The sequence below is a fragment of the Electrona antarctica genome (assembly GCF_951216825.1).
Source record: "Electrona antarctica genome assembly, chromosome: 10".
Lineage (NCBI taxonomy): Eukaryota > Metazoa > Chordata > Actinopteri > Myctophiformes > Myctophidae > Electrona > Electrona antarctica.
The window spans coordinates 33,672,948-33,695,869 of NC_136791.1; the positions used below are offsets into that span (position 1 = coordinate 33,672,948).

General features: G+C 45.2%; 1 protein-coding gene and 1 long non-coding RNA gene across 5 annotated transcripts in view; both read right to left on the minus strand.

Moving 5' to 3' along the window:
• The window catches only part of LOC306931671 (RAC-gamma serine/threonine-protein kinase), a gene marked incomplete at its 5' end in the record, with an annotated part of 69,861 nt that extends 50,003 nt beyond the window's left edge, over nucleotides 1–19,858 (minus strand). For all 4 annotated transcript variants that reach the window (XM_079513200.1, XM_079513201.1, XM_079513199.1 and 1 more), the window contains one exon: nucleotides 19,813–19,858. In XM_079513200.1, coding sequence (XP_079369326.1) covers nucleotides 19,813–19,858 — 46 coding nt within the window. The remainder of the gene's footprint in view (nucleotides 1–19,812) is intronic.
• On the minus strand, nucleotides 17,927–18,189 carry LOC306930620. Its single transcript, XR_013790909.1, has 3 exons — nucleotides 18,142–18,189; nucleotides 18,016–18,046; nucleotides 17,927–17,965 (listed from the first exon to the last, which is right to left on the minus strand). It is a non-coding gene; the product is annotated as an uncharacterized lncRNA (long non-coding RNA).
• Nucleotides 19,859–22,922: the final 3,064 nt, after the last annotated feature.

Here is a 22,922-nt window from a genome sequence, read left to right on the forward strand (position 1 = left end):
GCCACGCAGTAAAAGTAAATAAATTCACAAAACTAACGTAATTTGTATTGTTGACCTATTTATAAAATATTAGCGCAACTTTCGTTCAACTTTGACCCCTCTATCACATGGAACTATTTTTGGGGCGTAGTGATATGGACACAAAAAGCATAGTTCCGTGTGATAGTGTCAAAAATGAACGAAAGTTGCACTAATATTTTAGAAATAGGTCAACAATACAAATTACGTTAGTTTTGTGGATTAATTTACTTTTAATGTGTGGCCCCCTGTGCCCCCCACAAAATGACCGGAACTACTTAATATTTCACCAAAACCAGAGCAGAACTCCCACCACAGGACAGGCAATCAATTAATACAGTTGCAACCACTATATTAATGGAAAGTATTTCATACAACTTAAATTAAAAAAATCTGAACTATCCCTTTAAGATAGGATTGAAATCAGTTTAACCACTTAAACCCTATAGACATCGGCTATTTGAAAATAGCAGATCTACCAGTTCAGTAGATCTGTTTTTTTTTTTTTTCCTGAAATATTTTAACATCACAAATATTGTATAGGGGTCCTTGGCTCAAAATATGTTCATACGGGGGTCCGCAGCCGAATACATTAAATTGGGGGTAGTTATATGAAAAGGTTTGAGAACCACTGAGCTAAACATCAGCCAGGTAACCAAAAGGCATGGAAGGAAATGAGGGAGGGAGGGAGGGAGAAGGGATGGAAGGAGGCTGCTGTGGGGGATAAAGGAGTGAGACCAGAGGGAGGAGGGACGGGGGCAGGGGGTTAAGGTGCTTGGGGAGGAGACATCTGTCTGAAAGTCTGTCCATTAGTGGGAGCTACCAAGAAAAGCTTCCATTTATACACTGCAGAATGCTCGCACGCACGCACGCCACGGCACGCATGCACACTCACACGCTCACTGTAGCTAAGCCGAAAATGCCGCTGCAATAGAAGGAACCAGAGACAGATAGAAAAACAATCGTGTGTGTGTGTGTATGTGTGTGTGTGTGTGTGTGTGTGTGTGTGTGTGCATGACCCCAGCCCCAGCAGTTCTAACTCTAGCCAGACATCTTAAGACTACTCAAAGCCAATCCACTTACACTGCATTAGTCTCATTACCGCGCTGGAACTGGGCTGGTGTTTGTGTGTGTGTGTGTGTGTGTGTGTGTGTGTGTGATTGTGTGTGTGTGTGTGTGTGTGTGTGTGTGTGTGTGTGTGTGTGTGTGTGTGTGTGTGTGTGTGTGTGTGTGTGCGCAACAGGGTGGCACTCTTGGTGGTACTTGGGGTAGGTACTTGATTGTTTACTTGCTGTGTGTGTGTGTGTGGCGCTGTGAGTGAGTGAGTGTGTGTATTCCTGTGCTGTGTGAGTGTCTATTTTGTGAAGTAGCCTCTATTTGTGAGAAATCTTGACATGTACGTATTATTTATTTTAATGTATTCATATTTCTATTATGACCTTTTGGATCTGAGGTTGGTTGTTGGGGTGGGGCTTACGTTGTTGGGGTGGGGCTTAGGATTGGGATGTACACATCATCATGTGTTCATATATCTCTTTGACCCATGGTAAAAAAAAAAGATTATGGACACAATCAAATTCGAATGCACAGGCCAGCCAGATTGACTGGTAGTGGGTACCCCCTGGGAGTGTGCCCCCTCTCCCTTCGGACCCTTGGAGATTTCACCCAGGCAGGTGCAGAGTCTCCTGTTGTGCTTAACACACACACACACACACACACACACACACACACACACACACACACACACACACACACACACACAGTCTCCTGGTGCCACTATATAAGCTTCCGCAGCTGGTACAAAAGGAGGCCGGCCCATGTCTTGGGTGATAGAACTGGAGCGCATTCACACAAAAAACACAAAAACAGCTACACGCATCTGTACACCCGTGTGCAGATGCAAAGCCTTTCCTCATGCAGAGTTGTACAACAACATTGTCCTGCTCTTACATCAGATTCAACAGACAGGCAACCTCATTCAAATACATTCATTCAACCAATACATATTTTCTACACCCTGCATCAGGAACTTGAATGTCACACTGTAGAAAACTTGATTTACAACCGTGCCTGATCTGTCTTGCAGTACCTACGTGGGCCAGTAGATGGCGGTGGCTCCCTGAGGCAGACAGGCCTCTGCTGTGAGACTGACATCAGAGTTGCAGAGTGACAGATTGATGGACGCGCGCACGTGCACACACACACACACACACACACACACCAAGACGCCTTTTCTCCTAATCCCCCCCATCAGCTCTCTGGGTCAGAGGGGGTGTGTGTGTGTGTGTGTGTGTGTGTGTGTGTGTGTGTGTGTGTGTGTGTGTGTGTGTGTGTGTGTGTGTGTGTGTGTGTGTGTGTGTGTGCGCGTGTGTGCGTGTGTGCGCGTGCGTCAGCTGGCATGAGTATGTGGTGATTTGTTTACACATACACCTAGTTTCTAAGTGTGTGTTGTGTGCAAGGTGTGTGTGGATGATGTCAGCTGGTGTGAGTGCGTGCAATGGTGATTTGTTTATCAACTGTAGACACTGTGCTTAAGACTGTGTGTGTGTGTGTGTGTGTGTGTGTGTGTGTGTGTGTGTGTGTGTGTGTGTGTGTGTGTGTGTGTGTGTGTGTGTGTGTGTATTTGGGGAGGCAACAGAGGGGTTGCCTCCTAAACAACCCTGGGATTAACATGGTGTTAGCATCTTAGCATCTTAGCTGGAGAGCTGCTGCCCAACACCACCTGTGCCAGACATGAGCCCCCCCCCCCCCCCCCCCCCCCCCACACACACACACACACACACACACACACAATGACAACACACGCATGCAAACACAAGGTCACTTGGTTACATCAACTCCAGGCTTATTGTCTGCCTTCATTATCGTAACTCTGACCTTACTGTCCCTTTAAACCAACATGACTTGCCTTGACTCTATTTCACTGACTTATCTCACTTAATTTCTGCACACATTTAAATTCCACTATGACGGTCCTCGAGTTGTGTCCAAAACTGTTACTTCTCTAAATTCAAATTTAAAAAAGAATAGCGAATATACTTACTACATCTACACGCTCAAAACGTGTCGCCTTGTGCCATGTTTTGAGCTTGTAGATCGGCTATTTTTGATTATTTTGTGTAACATTGTAGTATGATGAAGGGCATTAATTTGGGCAAAACACAAAAAGTAAAGAATATGGAGATAAGAGGTTTCCTTCCGACAGCAACAATATATATTGTTTTACAGTTTTACACACACACACACACACACACACACACACACACACACACACACACACACACACACACACACACACACACACACACACACACACACACACTATGATAGGATAGGATAGGATATGAAATTACATTAAAGTGATATAGTCAAAGATGTAAGAAAATGCAACAAATCAAGTCAGAAATAACATTCTTCATGCCATCAAGATAGCACACAAACACAGAAACGCATCAATTAATCAAACTAATCTATTAATCAATTGAATCTAATAGATTTTAAATAAAATCTCACAACAAGCTCACAAAAGGTACCATGCATTTCATAGAAATGCATGGTTAATTTTTTGATTTTGATTTTTTTACATACATAGATGAATCTGTTTAACCATATTATGGTTAAACAGATTCATCTATGTAAAAAAAGAAAAATCAAGAAAATAAAAATGTCCTTTATTATTTGAAAAGAATTATCGCTACAAAAATAATCCAGTATTGTCCATAATGTTTGGCAGGTAGGCTTACAGTGTGAGGGTCATAGGGTTACCATCATTAGAGGGGTCTTACTCAGGTCTCTGAATAGGATAGAGACCTTGATTCCAATGTGCTGGCAAGTACACCTGCACCGCACGCACAGTGTAGTGCGCACACACACACACACACACACACACACACACACACACACACACACACACACACACACACACACATACACACAGGAGAAAATGTCTAAATTGCTGAGAACAAAAAAAGACTGAGATCAAAAGCCCAATAAGGTTAGGAATGCCACTTTGCTTGTGTTCAGTGTGACAGAGGTGCTCGTGTTCAGAATGCACTGAATCCAATGTGATTAGGTAAGACACACACAGCCAATGAGCAGCCTAATCGAATTGGCCTGATTGCAGCTATATTGCCTCTCTGCTGAATGAATGGAGGGCTGTGTTCACTGGCCCAGTTGAGTCATTCATTTATTTTACATCGCCTCTACATTACCTTCCTGCACAGTCAAATCTACTCTGTTAATTTAACTCAGAGTGTACACTCTCAGATAGCTAGGGCTCGCTGATTTATGGTATAGTCAGTGTGATGATAAGTACATCGTTAGTACACAATTTTGAAAGTATAAAATAAAGCATAAGAAATGGCAACCAGGGAAAGACACTTGCCAAAATATAGTATACGCAAAAAAAGATTATATTTAGTCTCACATCACGATATTGATATAATATCAATACCCTACTCTCAGAGTTAGACATTTATAAATTAGGCAAACACTGAGGATTTAACTGTGTACATTATAGGGTTGACTACGATAGCCATTTAAGAACAAACTTGATGATAGTAGTTGGTTACCACACAATATACTGTACATTACAGTTGATTACCATAATTAATAATGATGTGTCTCTAATGAATGTATGCTAAAAAAACAATAAAGCACGCACATCCACCAACTAAAACCAGGTGCCAGGCTTTATTATTATAATTATGAATAATAATTGTAATAATAATAATAATAATAATAATAATAATAATAATATAGAATTCCCCTTGGGCCTTAACTTATATATTATTCAATGCTGCCATTCAAATAATCATGCTTTCATGGAATAATGTATCTGAGCTCACCCTTATCCAGATACATATTCATATTCAAATTCATACCTATCCCATTGCCTCATTGGACATGAAAAACATCCAATCAGCAGAACAGAGTGACAGCTGGACCAATCGGCTCAAAGATGATAGTTGTCAGTCAGCAAGGGGGGGAGGGGTGGGAGACAGACACAGCTGTCCAACTGTTGCCTGCAACAAGGAGCAAGTGTGTGTGTGTGTGTGTGTGTGTGTGTGTGTGTGTGTGTGTGTGTGTGTGTGTGTGTGTGTGTGTGTGTGTGTGTGTGTGTGTGTGTGTGTGTGTGCCAAGCATCTACAACCATTAAGCTGGGTGGTACCATAACCAGCCCTGTCCAGTTGACCAGTGGTAAAAACAGGTACAAAGCTGTGTGTGTGTGTGTGTGTGTGTGTGTGTGTGTGTGTGTGTGTGTGTGTGTGTGTGTGTGTGTGTGTGTGTGTGTGTGTGTGTGTGTGTGTGTGTGTGTGTGTGTGTGTGTGTGTGTGTGTGTGTGTGTGTGTGTGTGTGTGTGTGTGTGTGTGTGTGTGTGTGTGTGTGTGTGTGTGTGTGTGTGTGTGTGGCTGCGTGCATCCATTATTCCAGAGTGGATGGCTAAGTATATTATTAATTCAGCAGTGTAGGGCCAGGCAGCTGGCATTATGTGTGTGTGTGTGTGTGTGTGTGTGTGTGTGTGTGTGTGTGTGTGTGTGTGTGCACACACACAAGCCCCCTTGGTCTATTGTTAAGCCCCCCCACCTTTTCTTCTACAGTAGCAGCAGTGATGCATTGTGCTCTGCTCTGCATGCCCCCCGCCCACAAACATACACACACTCACACACATGTGTGCATGTGCACGCACGCACACACAGACACACAGACACACACATGCACAATAATCTGCCCCAGCAGGCAGGAGTAAACAATCAAGTACCTACCCCAAGTACCACCAAGAGTGCCACCCTGTTGCTCACACACACACACACACACACACACACACACACACACACACACACACACACACACACACACACACACAGTCAGCAGGACCAGCCCGCCAATATCTCATTGTAAAGGTTCCATTCATGTGCGCTATTGAAGGACAGACACGAAAGTGCTCTTTAGTTCACTAACTGCTGCTCTCTCCTCTGGTCTTCCTACAATACCTGCCAGCCGTTCTTCTGCCCTGCACGTGTTGTTGTCAAGAATGTCCTTCAACCTACCTGACCACCCATCTGCATCAAAATACATTCCAATTGAATTGTTCTCCACAACCCAAGTTATAATTGTTAGAAAACAGCAATTACTCAATGCTGCTACTAATTGGTTGACACGTGTAACACCTCCGATATACCGATAGCCAAGTGCCATATGGGTGCAAAATGCTTTATCAGTGAGTCCCTGGTTCGATTCCTGATCTGTACCATTTGTTGTAAGTCATTCCCCTGGCCTACTCTCTATCTGCATTTCCTGTCTCTCAACAGTCAAAAATATAGGCTTAGAATAAGAAAATGCCCCTGGAAGAAGAACCACTTTAAATAGCAGTCCCTTTCATTAGTCTTGTTTTTTGTTGTGCTCAAAACATTTTCATCACAAATTAAATTAAATTAAGCACTTTTAAACACCTGAACGCCCAGGACGAAGTTCTTTGTCCTTTCTATTAGTAACGCCCGACACTCAGGACGAAGTATTGTCCAAAAGACGAAGTTTATTGATACGAGAACGGATCGCCTGGCTGTATAGCCCAGGCGCGCCTGCTGGGCTCTCCTCGGTGACGCGCAAGAGTGAGACGTCATCGAAAAACTCCCTCCCCTGTTTAGCTGATGAAAACGAAAATCTTAAAACGTTCATAACTCGCGATCTAAATCATCCCGTCTTTTTATGAAAAAAGATCCTGTGTTAGACGGTGCTCCGCGGTCCAGTCGCTAGTCTCGATAGATTTATTCTTGTCTCCCGTTGTTGTCGATCGACTCTAGAGTGGTGTGGCTATTGTTAGCTGCTACATACACATCAACCACTTCCACCGGTCCGTCCGGAAAAGGGGTCCGTGTTTATAAATCGACTGGGCGCATGAATGTAATGGATTAAATAACCCTGGCTGCTTAAAGTGTTAACCAGGGGGTCCCTATTTTGGGCATGGCATTATAGGCGAGAATTGGAGGACATTGTCAAATATATACAGTACATGTTTTTGATACTGTCACAACGCATACTGAGTCTGTAGATTGCCCATTTTCGCTGTGCCACATTTTTTGTATTTTTCCAGTTTTTCATGTGTCTATGAGGTGACAGTACTTCATTATACACCCTGGAGTCGTTTTATGTGCAATGGTGTATTAACTTTGTATCAGACCCTTCCCTAACCCCTCCCCCTTTATCATACAACTACAGCTGTGGGTGCGGCTTCAGTTCAGGTGGATCACCACCCATCACCACCCACCAGGCAAACCAGGCATACTTAATGAACTGGTGGGCGTGTCCACATAAAAGCATGATTTTAACAAATACTGTACACTTTTTGGAAAATGTTCTTCCTCCTTATATTATAATAATACGTGATGATCATGTTTTAGGGTGGAAAAAAATCGTGGCACTCCATCTTTAAGTACATACTATAGGGCTTAACACTAGTTGAAAGAGTCCACAAACTACAGCTTATTTTGACGCTTAAGCAGGGAGAGGGAGCACTTGTTCACTAACTTGACAAGAATTCCATTTTTACATACAGTCTTCTCTGGAGTCAAGCTGTTGTAACACACAGTGAAAGTAGTCATTGCATTATCGGTACAGAATACAGCCTTCAGTTTATGAAAGTCTCTCTGCCAGCTCTATCATCGGGCTCATAATCGGTGTGGCCCTACACAATACTTTACTTCCCAGGTATATCCAAACTGGAGTGCGGCAGGCAGCAGTGTCTGCGTGCGACAGATGTTCCTCTCCTCTATACAGCTCTGTTCTGCCTCCTTCTCTTCTCTCCTTTTCTTCTCTCCTCCTCTCAAGCAGCAGTCTGCTGCTGAACGCCGAGTTCCAGCCGCTGTGCTGTGAGACATCTGCACCGCTCTCCCTCTCACTCGCTGGCTTCTTTATTTCACTTCCTTCTCATCTTTCCTCTGTACACACTCACACTCACACACACACACACACACACACTTTTCTTGATGACAGATGACAAGTCAACAATTGTACAGCCTCACCCTCTCAAAACAGATTAACACACACACACACACACACACACACACACACACACACACACACACACACACACGCACACACACACACACACACACACACACACACACACACACACACACACACACACCTTTCATTTGCCTCCTATAGCCGAGTGTATGTATCAGCATGCATGTGTACAGTGTATCTCTGTGCACAAACACGCATGCGTGTCTGTACAGTGTGTATAGCTAAATGCATGCCTGTATCTATACCTTAAATCTATCCTGAAGTAGTTTAATGAGTGCTGCAGTGAGGAAGGGGACCCAGCGCGCAGAGCATATGGGGTGCATTTAGCCCCCTCTGAACGCACGGCCAAGCCTCGCTGACCAGATTACCGCCGCCGTCCGCCACGCCACGCCAGTGTCAGCCTGCATGGGAGGGTTTTATCACGGACGGCTAATTAAGCCATTGAGACCTGGAACGCATCCATGTCACGTTAGCGTTTAACAACATTAAGCATTAACCCATTTTGGGGCGGGAACCCCTTTTGGTGTTTTAAACATTGTTATAATTTAGCTATTGAAAAATAGCAGATCTACAAGCTCATAGCGCGCCACCGAGTGGCGCGCTATGAACTTGTAGATCTGCTATTTTTGAAAAATCGTTAAAATGTGCCTCAAATCTTTCCGAAAATTGTCATGATTTAGAAAACTTTTTTTTTTTAAATTTCGACGTCAGGCCTGAATGGGTTAATGACTGGAGACTGCCACGGCGAGACGGAGAGCAATGAGGGAGGCGGTATGATGGGGGACTCTGCCAAACGTGATCACGTGCACACATTCGGACTCACGAATGGGAGTAACTGTACGCATTTCACAGCCTCATGCAAGCTTTGTGCGTGGCTGCAATGCATGCAATTGTCACAACAAGGAGAGTTATGTGTATGTACTATACAGTCACATACGTATTTTGTACTGTTGTGGGGCATGCATGCACACATTGTATTGACAAGCTGCATGGTGGTACCTTACACTCAGACTTTGAGTTTGTGCATGTGCGTGTGTGCATGTGCGTGTGTGCATGTGTGTTTAGAGGTTGCAGTGAAGTCCTTTAACAGATGGAGGGATAAATACACTGACTGTCCATTTAACTTTGGTGCAAAGCTCAGCTACTACAGGCCAAAACAACCGGACAGCACACTGAGGCAAAAACCTGCTCTTTAATTGGACACTCAAAACATCAGGTATCCATTGGATGCTGTTTATTTTATATGTGCATTAACTATAGTCCAAAGTAAATTTAATTTACTATAAACACAAACCTACAGTATGATGGCCCTGCATGCAGAGCCATCCTATTGACCAAAACATGATGGTAAGAATAGAATGGCTCTATCAGTGCTAACATGCTCCAGCCAACCAGCGCTTACACTACATGTTATACACTACATGTAATCTGTTGGACTAAAACAGGCCCACTCTGACCTCCCCACACTAATCAGCCTAAAGCCTATACTCCAGCCAACCTGACTTCCTCAACATGTTGCACTGGAAAAAAAACATGGGTGTTCATTTATAGCTGAGACACACACACACACACACACACACACACACACACACACACACACACACACACACACACACACACACACACACACACACACACACACACACACACACACACACACACACACACACACACACACACACACACACACACACACACACACACACACACACACACACACACTCTTTAACCAATTAACTAAAGCTGGGCCATGTCTCGTCTATATAACATTGTGTACTGTAGTATATGTGTGCTTAAATTAGACAACAAGCTGAACTATATTCCCTATTTCCCTTACAGTAAAAGATGATGTACGTACCATGAAAATAATATTAGCTCAATAGTGAATGTAATCATATTGGTGATATAAAGATACTATTTGGTGAATTTCGTTATGACTGCCTACATGTCTGTAGTTCCGCTGACCAATGATGACCAACCGTTTGATACTGTGGGCTCCCCCCTTATGCCTTATTTTTTTACTATTTTGAAAAACATTTTAAAATACTGAAAATAGCCTATCTACTGTACATCGACATCGGCCTTTAGAATAATTATGCCTAGTATTAATGACTAATGAAGTATTAATTAAGTATTTGTTACAGTTCATTAACAACTTTGTTGAGTTAGTTCCTTGGCCTACTGGCAGCATGCACAATAAATCTGGAGACGTTCAGCCCAGTGGTTTGCAAGATACGAGATTAGCTGCAGATAACACACGCACGCACGCACGCACGCACGCACGCACGCACGCACGCACGCACGCACGCACGCACGCGCACACACACACACACACGCACGCACACACACACACGCCTTCGGCCTGGGGTATAATAATTATTTACCAGTTCACAAATACAACACAACCTTTGTAAGCACAGTTAAGCTGTTAGCTAGTTCTTTCCCAGAACAGGACTATCATAAATCAACAGGAACACTATATATAGGCTAATATATCAATAACAATGCCTTTCTTACAAGATGACTGCACAGGGTATTTCCAGTTTGTTTGCCTATCAGGGGTTCTCAAAGTGTGGTCCAAGGACCCCCAGGGGCTTCCAGGGTGCCCCTCACAAAGTTTTAACCACTTTAACCATATATACTGTACATCTGCTACTTGAAAATAGTCGATCTACAAGCGCCCATATAGGCATGTGCTGTATATTGTGATCCAGTTGTCCAGAACCACTGATTTGAATGATATGCCCATATATGGACCCAACGACTTCAAGCTGGGCATGTGACGTGCGCAACACAGAGGACCGAGGCTAACCTCCATAGACAGTCACCAGACCCTGAATCGCCAGAACATATTTTTGAGGGGCGCTAGCCCCTCCTATGTCCAGCTTTGTATGTTTGTACTACGGAAATTATTTGATTGGCTGAGCACGAAATGTGATGTATGATGATAAGAGCGCCCCTCACTTCACACGGTTGTGTTTTTTGAGGGGCGCTAGCCCCTCCAATAACCAGCTATTAGGGTAAACTTTGTCCTACACAAACATTAAATTCCCATTGACAATGAGAATTTTACGTCATAGTGTCTGAGCAAATAGACAGGAGCTGGAGCAAGGCTAATCTCTACCTTGACATTTTCAATCCACAATGTAACCACTTTCAACCTGGAGTCCCTATTTTAGGCATGCCATTAGGCGATTTTTTATTAACTTGTAGTTCAAAATGTATCAATTTTCTATTTTTACAATTTATTGTACGATACAGTATTTATTAAGCGGTTTTAAGCATGACACGCATTTCTGTTGGCAGCATCATGAACAACAGAAATTAGAACAAGCATCCGTTTTGAAAAGAAAGGCGTCATTCTCTGTGTTTCCCGTCTCCCTGCTTGGCTGGTACGAATGTGTCTGGCATTGGAAGTGCAAGTGCCCAGTAGCATTTCTGCATCAGCAGGAGAGACTTGCATCCACTCTGCGCTGGCTGTATCTGTCACACATTGTCTGTCTGTCTGTCTGTCTGTCTGTCTGTCTGTCTGTCTGTCTGTCTGTCTGTCTGTCTGTCTGTCTGTCTGTCTGTCTGTCTGTCTGTCTGTCTGTCTGTCTGTCTGCCTGCCTGCCTGCCTGCCTGCCTGCCTGCCTGCCTGCCTGCCTGCCTGCCTGTCTGTCTGTCTGTCTGTCTGTCTGTCTGTCTGTCTCTCTGCCTGCCTGCCTGCCTGCCTGCTTCCGTTGAGCTGTCGATCTGCCATTCTCTGCAGAGTGGACTGAGTCACTTTTAGGGACAATGGAGACGGTTTGTAGAGCCACAGTTGAGCGTGCACTTCCTCCGGATGTGCGACAGGATGTCGTTCATAACAAAGCCTCCGCTGTCTGCCTGTCTGCCACTGGCCTGGAAGCGCACGGGTCCCTGTGTGTGTGTGTGTGTGTGTGTGTGTGTGTGTGTGTGTGTGTGTGTGTGTGTGTGTGTGTGTGTGTGTGTGTGTGTGTGTGTGTGTGTGTGTGTGTGTGTGTGTGTGTGTGTGTGTGTGTGTGTGTGTGTGTGTGTGTGTGGTGCGTGCGTGCGTGTGTGTGCGCGCTTGTGCGTTAACAGTGTTTGCCCATATCACAAGCAGCAGACATTTATTGAGAAATGGAGAGAGAGGGAAAAAAAAAGAGAAAAACTAAGGAGAGTGAAGAGGCAGATATAAGGAGGGATAGATGGGGAGAGGAGAGGAGAGGAGAGGCAGACAGTAGCGGAGGGTGATTGATATCAGAGCTCTGGCACTGCCACCTGATCCAGCCAGCCAGCCTCCAGCTACACTGAACCTAGTGAACTCACACGGCCAAGATGGCCGCCGCACTGCGCTGTACCCGCTGAACCCACTGAGCCTAAAGAAAACAGCACCACGTGTGCACACACACAGACACACACACACACAGACTGGAATAAGGAGGCTGTACAGTAGAGGACATTAGTACTGAGAATCAGATCAAAGATGGCCCTGGGCCCCAAAATATACTCTAAGTCTGAATGACAGCCACAGGGGATGAGACATTTCTATTGACAGAAGGGAATCCACATGCCATCCTTCCAGAGGGGGGTGCAGGCTGGGCACCTGTCTTCAAAACTGACGCTTTCACACTGTTATTTTATTCTCCAACTCACATGTGCCAATAATGTAGATAACCAACTGTCATGGTGAGCAGTGGTGTAAAGTAACTAAGTACATTTACTCAAGTACTGTACTTCCAATTATTTACTTCTACTCCACTACATCTCAGAGGCAAATATTGTACTTTTACTCCACTACAATTATTTGACAACTTTAGTTACTTTATAGATTTGGATTATTATTACATTACATTAACCGCTATACATTTGGCCATTTGAAAATAGCCGATCTACAAGATCACAATGTGCGACGCATTGTGAGATTGTAGATCTGCCATTTTCAAAAGTTTTTTTGAAAACGGGACATTATGCATTATGAGTACTTTCTTTGTGTGAAAAACATATTTTTCATTTCAGCTCATCTTTAACCCATTCAGTACGGGAACCCCTTTTGGTGTTTCAAGCATTATGTTATACTTTAGCTATTGAAAAATAGCAGATCTAAGCTCTGCTATTTTTGAAAAAACGTGAAAATGTGTTGCAAATCTTTGAATATATATTCTCTCAGAGCGAACTTTTTTTAACTAAAACCTTTGCTTCTGGGGGGTCCCCGGAACTAAATATTTTGAGATGGGGGTTGGCGGCCAAATACATATAATTCTGGGGCTCCCTGACATGAAATTGTTTGAGCACCACTAACAAAGAAGCATGGGTTGTTCAGAAAACTGTCAGGATTTAGAAGGTATCTGTAGAATCGTCCTCAGGTCTAAATGCATTCAAACAAACAACCTCACTAGAATCTTTATTATGTCCTAGTCCTGACTACAAATGTGACAGATAGCATGTTTCTTAGACAGATGCTATCATTCATTGTATTTGTTTACCTGGTATCCAAGTCTCTTTAAGGGACTACTTTGTTCTCTCTGCACTGTATTTATGACTACTTACCTTGTTGTTTATTGTCCTATAGCTCATGCTTACCAATTATTATTTCTTCGTCTGCTAAATGCCTGAATTGTAGATTGAAATTGTTAATCGGAATCATCCAGTGGGACACAGGGCCTTTGAACCTTGGATTATATAAAAAAAACATGTCAAAAAGTAGACTGGCTTCACTCACTTCGCTGTACCTGCGTCTCAGTAGAACCACAACAACGTTTGGCACCGGTAGCTGTGGAGATCGACTACCACAGTTCAATTCCAGCTGGAGTTGCATGTCCTTACTTCCTCTCTGCCCTCAGTTTCCTGTCTTAGGGTATCCTATTAAATGAAGCAAAAGCTGCCTTCAGTGTGTGTCCTCTCCTCACCCGTGGCCATGTGTTGTGCTGTGTAGGCAGAGGCTGCTGTAGGAAACAGTGTCCTCTGCTACACAGCAGCCCACTCCCTGACCTCACAGGCCTGATAGCCTGACATGAGTGGCAGCGGTGGCCGAACGGTTTGCGGAGCGGTCTTGATACCGGAAGGTCGCCAGTTCGTATCCCCGGACCGGCACCGCTGAAGTGCCCTTGAGCAAGGCATTGAACCACTACCATGAAATGTTCTATGAGCAGGGCCTGGCTGTAAACAAGTATCTGATGCTTAGTCCAGTTACCCTGGGTAAATATAGTAACTTTGCTTTTGCTTACATGTACCGGCAGCAGACCCAACAAGCTCCCGGACTGTAGCACAACACATCTTTGGAAAGTGCTTGGGTGAAATTCAAGTCTCCTTAACCACCCTAGCGGCCCTATTCTGGGTATGCCATAATAGGAAAACATTCCGTAAAAATAGCAGATCTACAAGCTCACGAAAAGTCAAAACGCAGCACGTCACTCGTTAGCTTTAGTCGGCGAAGAGATTTTGCGTGGTGGGAAGGGGGCCAAAGATAGACCCCCGAACCGGTCAACAAAGTATACACTGCACAGGCTTTAAGTTGTTAAAAAAGTTGCACATGGCTTAACTACCAAGGCACTGGAAACAGGGCATAACAATGGACACAAAGTTCTTTTGGTGCATAAATAACTGATACCAAAAAAAAAAAAAAGATGATCGTGGTTATGTGGGTCTCCAAAAACCAGAACAAAGACACAAGTGGTGCAACAAAGAAAGAAAAAAGTTAAGTTAAAGGCCTCGAAGCGTACTCAACACTCGCCCCTGGAACCTGAGCTGTTTAGAGATTCATTGACAACCTGGACAGCACGAGGACAAGCACTTTCATGCACACAAACAATCATTAAATGTATGTACTCTATGCGTGTATATGTATGCACGCTCCTACGACGAAAAGGTACACAGACAAATTCATCGCCGCTGCCAGTGATCAGTATCTACTGTCCCATGTAAGATGATCATTCCTGTCCTGTCATGTTTGTGCACACGTGCATGTGCATGAGGACTCGTCTGGCATGTATGCGTCAATTATTCTAATGGAAATGTCAAAGTGCCATGCCTGACAAAAGCCACCATCTAGGAATCACACTTACATGTCCACACACACACACACACACACACACACACACAGACAGACAGACAGACAGACAGACAGACAGACAGACAGACAGACAGACAGACACACAGTTTCTCCATAAAACTTGCATCGAGAGCATCCTGTGTGCATCAGCAAAAAATGCATCCTACATCTAGAATGTTGTGAATGAATGCGCAGCATTTCCTTTCATAGCAAGAGAGAGAGAAATCCATTCCTTCTTTATTTCCATTGAATTTCACTCTGCTTCCTCTCTAATCTGCCTCCACGAAACTCAATTAACCTCTCTCTCAGTTCACTCCAATTCAGAACAGCTTTATGGCAGAAAAATTATATCTTCAGTCAAAAACATTTAGTCACACTCCACATCAGAACTGTGTTTCTGTAGCTCTCTGTTGTTTCAACTAAATGTGTAATGAGTAAGACTGCAGTCTTTGCTGTATCACGACTCACGAGCCGGACAGTGAGTCAGCATCCTGACCCGCGCACGCACACGAGCACACACGCACACACACACATGCACACGCACGCACACACACACACACACACACACACACACACACCAATATTTAGCATACAAAGCAGACAAACTCATTCCCCCACACACACACATGCACTCTGGTAGGATGTGTTGTGACTGGGGGAAATGTGTTCCTCTTAATATGCACAGACGGCTGTCTGAGAATCACCCTGGCAGGCTGTGGCGCGCACGCACGCACGCACGCACGCACGCACGCACGCACGCACGCACGCACGCACGCACGCACGCACCATACTGTACATGAACACACATGCAAGGACAATTGGAAACCTACATTAGCAGACACAGTGGCACACCCACACCACACACACACACCAAGTCATACACTCAGACATACAAACCTAACCTACACACACCGACAGTAGAATGCTCAGTGTTCATTTGAATCTTGTGGTGTAAAAATTAACTCTGTTGCATGTATACATGCTTTGATGTATGCAATGTAGCAGCACCATAATTATGAAAAGTACACTAATGGCTGTGGCTGAACTTGTCTCATCAGGTGAGACTGTGGCATTGTCTGTGTCAGACAGTGTGTGCACTGTCAAAGTCAAAGTCATACGATTTGTCACACACGTTACCGCAGTTAAATTTGTTCTCCGCATTTGACCCATCTCTTGGAGCGGTGCGCCGCAGCCAAGGAGCGGTGAGCTGCAGCCGTGCCGTGCTCGGGAATCATTTGATTAGTAGATTTGACCCTCCAATCCAACCCTTTGATGCTGAGGGCCAAGCAGGGAGACATTGGATCCCATTTTTACAGTCTTTGGTATGACCCGGCCGGGGATCGAACCCCGGGGACACTCTAACCACAAGGCCACATGTAGTGGAGTAGTATTGGAAATTGGAAAGTAAGTACAAATACCTCAAAATTTTACTTAAATACAGCATTAAGTAAATAAATATACTTAGTTACTTTCCACACCTGTTGGTAAGGAAGACTGTGAAGGCTGTGTAGTTGGAGTTAAACTAGACAATCTGGATGTTGTTGCTGAGGAGAGGATGAGGATGAAGCTGAACCCTCCTCCTCCACACAACAATGAGAAGCCTTCAGCCACAGACTCATCTCTTCTCTGCACACCACAAAGCAACGTTAGCCTGGAATCCACTAATCCAGCCTGATTCGCTACGTTTGTCTCACTTCTCTATTCAGTCTGGTCTGGGTCCTATTTGACTCGGATTTCCGTTACGTATAGGCAATCAGGAAGTGACTAGAGTTTTACATTGGACAACACTGGTTATCCAATGTGACCAATCAGAAGCCGTGGGCTGTTTTCACCAATTTGGGTGATCAGATCACTGTCTGTTCTTTTGGATTACTACCTCGGAACCTCCTGCTTTGTGCACTTGAGAACCTTGACTGATATCTGTTAACACAATCAGCCCTGGGAATTCTTTCAAAATAGCAGCTCGGAGTGGCGCACAGATATGTCAGCTTTTACTCTGAAACCCCTTCCGTTCCGTACAAAAACTGAGAGAAATAATGTTGCTTGCTTACCTCGCTATGATTACGATAAAGTCGCTCGATAATCCCTCGCGTTCATATTTTAAACGAGAGGCACGTTGAAGTCAGAAATGAAGAGCTTAGTATATCCATCTGGTCAAAACCACGGAGAGCTCCCTAAATTAAGAGATACAAGCCTTTCTTTCTGAGCGGTAAACAGGGAAGTGAACGGCAGCACTCATGCACGAACAGCAAGGAGTATGGTGCAGAAGGAGAGGCCAACCCCAAAACAAAATCTGATTTTTTTTCCCGTTCGATATCAATGACAATGCGCTAGGACGTGTGTACACGTCCTCGCAATCCATCGGTTGGATTAGCTAGGACGGCTCCACACGTCCTACGGTCTAAGGTGGAGCCGGTTAAGGATAACTGTTAATAATTATAAGAGTGTTGCGTGTTACGGCACTTTGTGAGCTACTTTTGATTCGGTATTATATTTTATTTGTGAAATGTTTTGAAAGTGAAAAGTGATTAATTCTGTCTGTGGGTTTGATATTTAACCAATAAAAATGTTCCGGCTAATTTTGAGTGAGACCCTTGTATGATGAAGTAGGGCAGTAGGCTATTTGATTATTATTATTATTTTAAGTTGATATATGGAGATAGATACTGTACAAGGTATTCAGACTCAGAGATGATCAGAGCTCTCCGGCTACTGAAGGATACATCAGGGGTCCTGTGAAATTGTCGCGCTCGTGCTTGTTTGATGCACACGCCCGCGGGCGACTAGACCTGGATTGTGGTGAGCTTTTTTTATACGCTACGCGTCCCGTGCCCCTCATGAGCAGACCTGGAGCAGACCTCTCGTTGATCCAGACCCTCATGAGCAGACCTGGAGCAGACCGGTCGTTGATCGTCCTCATGAGCAGACCTGGAGCAGACCGGTCGTTGATCCAGACCCTCATGAGCAGACCTGGAGCAGACCGGTCGTTGATCCAGACCCTCATGAGCAGACCTGGAGCAGACCTGTAGTTGATCCAGACCCTCATGAGCAGACCTGGAGCAGACCTGTCGTTGATCCTGACCCTCATGAGCAGACCTGTCGTTGATCCAGACGACAACGCCTGCGTCACCCACACCCCGTCTGAAAGGACCTTAAGTCCGCTAGGTGCCCGTGTCACTTCCTGTTAGTTTGTGGAACACACGATCACAAGAGTGAGCGAGAAGGACCATCGGAAATCCCCCTGCTCTTTTCCTCTCTCTCCCCCTGCTTTCTCTGTCTCTTTTTCACACACACACACACACACACACACACACACTCACACACACACACACACAGCAACTTGGTCAAATGGAAATCGGTATAATGTCAAATGTACCGTGGTCATTACTACATAGACATGGCGACACAGTGCACTTTGAAGGAAACACTAGGCTACTACTTTACTTTTACACAGGCTTGTCTGGGTCTGTTTTGGCCCACTGTGAACACTTTGGACCACCCGCTACTACAAACACTCAGAGTTCACTGAGCAACAAAGGAGAAAAAGAAAAAGCACAAAGAGGGAATATGCAGAGATGCGTGCGTGTGTGTGTGTGTGTGTGTGTGTGTGTGTGTGTGTGTGTGTGTGTGTGTGTGTGTGTGTGTGTGTGTGTGTGTGTGTGTGTGTGTGTGTGTGTGTGTGTGTGTGTGTGTGTGCGTGTGCGTGTGCGTGTGCGTGCGTGCGCATGTCAAAGCTCTTTCGTTCCAGTCTCTTCCACTCTCTCTCTAACTCTCTTCCAGTCTCATTCAAGCTGTAAAATCTGTAAACAGGATGTGTTGTCGATGCCCTCAATCACCCCACCCCCCCTCCCCCCAGGTCACATGATTACTACCCCCCCCCCCCCCCCCCCCCCCACACACACACACACACACACACACACACACACACACACACACGATCTGAGAACATTATACAAAAACTCCGGACACGACCGTCCTTTCGGATGCCGGTGAACCAAACTTGCATTTCACAGGCTGCTCAACATTATGGGCAGAGTTTACGTCCCATGCCGGGTCTCACGCCATTAACTATGTGTGTGTTCCCTGCCAGTGTGTCATCTCTCAGCCCTGTGCTCCAGTGTAACAAATTGTCCACTTCTCAAATAATAAAAATTTATAAATTAAATACTGTGAGGCGGCAGCTCAGTGTACACACACAGACACAAATGCACATTGCAACGCGCACACACACACACACACACACACACACACACACACACACACCCCCCACACACACACACACCTGTGCACAGACTGTACGTGCACAGTCACACTGAACGCCCCAGACACAACCTGATTAAAGCACACACACGCGTGGCCTGGCAGCCGTCAGCAGCCGGCCAAGCTCGATCGTAATAAGTACAGAAAGATGCACATTCCTGAGGGAGCACACACGAACACGCCGCACGCACACGCGCACACACAGGAGGGTAATCAAACATGCATGTGGTCAATCACAGGTGCTCACTAGCAAACATGCATACATGCAGTATGCACGCACGCACACTCCCACTGGCAAAGCATGGCCATTTAAACGCCCCCCCGCCCAGCACAGACCCCCTCCCTCCCTTCCCACCCCCCCCTTCCCACGCCGGTCTAGACATGAGACTGGGAAAAGGCGGGATTGAGAGGAGAGGAGTGGAGAGAGAAAGAGAGAGGGAGATGGAGAGAGGAGAAGTACATACTATACTACTCACCCCGCTTTTGGAGCCATCCCTCTTTGACAACGGTGACATCGCTCATGGTTCCTTCACGCCGAGCCTGATGCCGCTACACGCCTGCTCCACACACAGAGAGAGAGAGGGAGAGAGGAGGGGGAGTGGGGGGTAGGGGGGATCGTCTCTCCCAGCCTCCGCCTCGCTCTCCTCCCTCCTCCCTTCCTTGCTTCCTCTCTCTCCTTCTGCGTTCTCTCCCTGGCTCACGCTGTCTTTCACTCTGGCTCGCTCTCTCTCACTCTCGGACACACACGTGCAGTGCCTGTGTGCGTCGTGTGTGGTTTTGCTTCCGGTTGTGGCTTATCGTCCTTCCTCCTCCTCCTCCTCCTCTTCTTCTTCTTCTCTCTCCCCCTCTCACCGGCAGTGACTCAGCCTGGAAGTGAAAGGAGAAAGGAAATAAAAAAAGGCACAGATTTCGTTTTTCTCCCTCCTTCACCTCTGTTCGTTAATTTGTTCACTCCCTCCCTCGCTCTCATCCAAAGCCCTTTTATACAATCTGACAAGACAAACAACTAAGTCATTGTAAGGACAAATACCCCTCCTGCCCCCCCCCCCCCCTCTCTGAATTAATGCAGAACTCTTGACAGAGCAACAATTGACCTTGCTGGCAAAACAAGTGCGCTCTCCTCATTCATAGATTTTTGCTCTGTGCTGGCAGCCAAGTCCTGTGTGTGTGTGTGTGTGTGTGTGTGTGTGTGTGTGTGTGTGTGTGTGTGTGTGTGTGTGTGTGTGTGTGTGTGTGTGTGTGTGTGTGTGTGTGTGTGTGTGTGTGTGTGTGTGTGTGTGTGTGTGTGTGTGTGTGTGTGTGTGTGTGTGTGTGTGTGTGTGTGTGTGTGTGTGTGTGTGTGTGTGTGTGTGTGTGTGTGTGTGTGTGTGTGTGTGTGCCTACACTACAGTAATGTCAAGCCTTTTTGCGCCTGAGGCTGTTTGCATGTTTGTCCATCAAGCAAGTATCTCCTCGTAGGGTGTACAAGAGAGAGAAGCATTCACACCATGCTTCTCTCTCCCTCTGTGCGTGCGTGCGTGCGTGCGTGCGTGCGTGCGTGCGTGCGTGCGTGCGTTTTCATGCATGCGTGTATCTCTGAGTTTAGGATGATTCGTGCGTATGTGGGAGGTGGGAGAGCATCTCGGCACAGTGGAGTAGGTCTCGGTCTATAAATAGCAACACGCACCAGTACGGGATGCTCTTGGTGTTTCTCTCTCTACCTCTTCTGTGCCAAGCTCTCTCTCTCTCTCTCTCTCACCCCTCCCCTCCCTGCATAGCGGTCGTGTTCACCTCAAATGCACCCTACTACACTGTACATTACGCTAAACTACATTGCTGGGGTTGGAATGGAGACCAGTGCTAGCTTAGCCATTAGCTGCAATCTAGCCAGCCCGGATCAGTATTCACATCAGCTTGTGTCTGCACTGCCACGGAACCGTAGAGTCATAATAGAGCCTAGAACACAGTAACACACACACGCACATATTACACACCATTATAGACATAGACACACGGTTTCCCTCACGAGACAGGAGACCTTTTCATTTCTCCTACCAGTGACAAATCTATGTATAAGTTATACATTGAACGCTTGCTTAATAAGAAATTCAAAGCCTTCACATGCATCCGTGGCTGGGATGAAATGGCATGGCACACTTCCTGCAAGCAAAACTCAATGTCCTTCACAGAAATTGCATGTACATACAGGCTGAAAACAACAACAAAAACTGTGCAGATTCCTTTACAAATTAACAGAAATTAAGATTATTTATGCTGCCTACCATAATGTTACGCACACCAAAGTCCTTATAGTGGTGATGGCCCACAGGAGAATAAACTAAATATGCATGTAAATAATGGTCTTCAAGAGACAAGAAGGTGACCGTACACACTGGTAGCCAAATTGCCAATATCTTATTATAGGCGCAGAGTGCCAACCCTTAGTCTTCTTCAGGGTATCTTTGGCTACCAGTGTTTAGTTAATTCTCATTATTTCAAACATGCTATTCCAGACTGGGACTTCATGTTGTTGTAACCGGAAAAGCTACTTTTAGCATCAGCCTTAATCTGGAGTAGCATGGCCCAGATCACTGTAAGTGTTAAGAACAAGACATCAAGCACCAAGTACTGTCTTAATCTACTAGTGAGCGAGGAGGAGAGGAGAGGAGAGGAAAGGAGAGGACTCCTGGTGCTGCATCATGTCCTCCAGACAGTGGCTAACCCATCATTCACGAGGCAGCCGTTGCTATGGTGAGCCATCCATGCAAGGGGAAAGCACCCAGTACATAATCATGTTGTGACAAAGAGGAAATCCAGAGGAAAGATAGAAGAAGCACAAAGAAAGAAAGGAGAAAAAGAAAGGAAACAGAAAAGAGTGTGAAAAAATAGGATAGAGAGAGGTAGTCAAGGGGAGAACGCACTGCAGACAGTCAGAGACACCACCATTAATCAGTCTCACTCTGGATGTGTCGGGTGACATTACAAGATATTGTGGGATGTCTACAAAAATGAAGCATCACTTCCTAAAGACTATATGCTCCTGGTCTCTGGATAGTTAAACTCACCCAGAATCAAAACCAAATCTGTGTGATAGGGACTTATTTTTATTTAATTAATAAAATGAATAACCACTTCAACTCTAACATCCTTATTCTGGGGGGACCATTTGCCGAAAATAGCAGATGCACAAGCTCACAACGCCTTTCGGCCTAGAGTAGGGAGGAAACGAGCAGACCAAGTACAGAGCCAAAAGTGAAGTTATGTCTGAAAATACACATTATTAACGTGAATCCAACACTGATGCTGGCAAATGAGTCAATGAAGCTATCTGTGAAATCTATGGAAAAAAGTTTAATCTGCAACACAATTTTATACAGTTACTCTTGTCGGGGTCCCTGCTTCATCTCTCTCTCAGCTAGGGGGTCCTTGGCCTGAGAAACATTGAAGACCCCTGATCTGTATCAATTCCTATATAGCAAGCAATGCCCTGATTTATGCCAAAATCAAAGAATCTTTGAAGTCACGGTCACTATACATAACAAATTAATGCACAGAGCTGAAGGTTATCCAACGAGTAAATTAAATGCCTTAAATGAATTTACAGGAG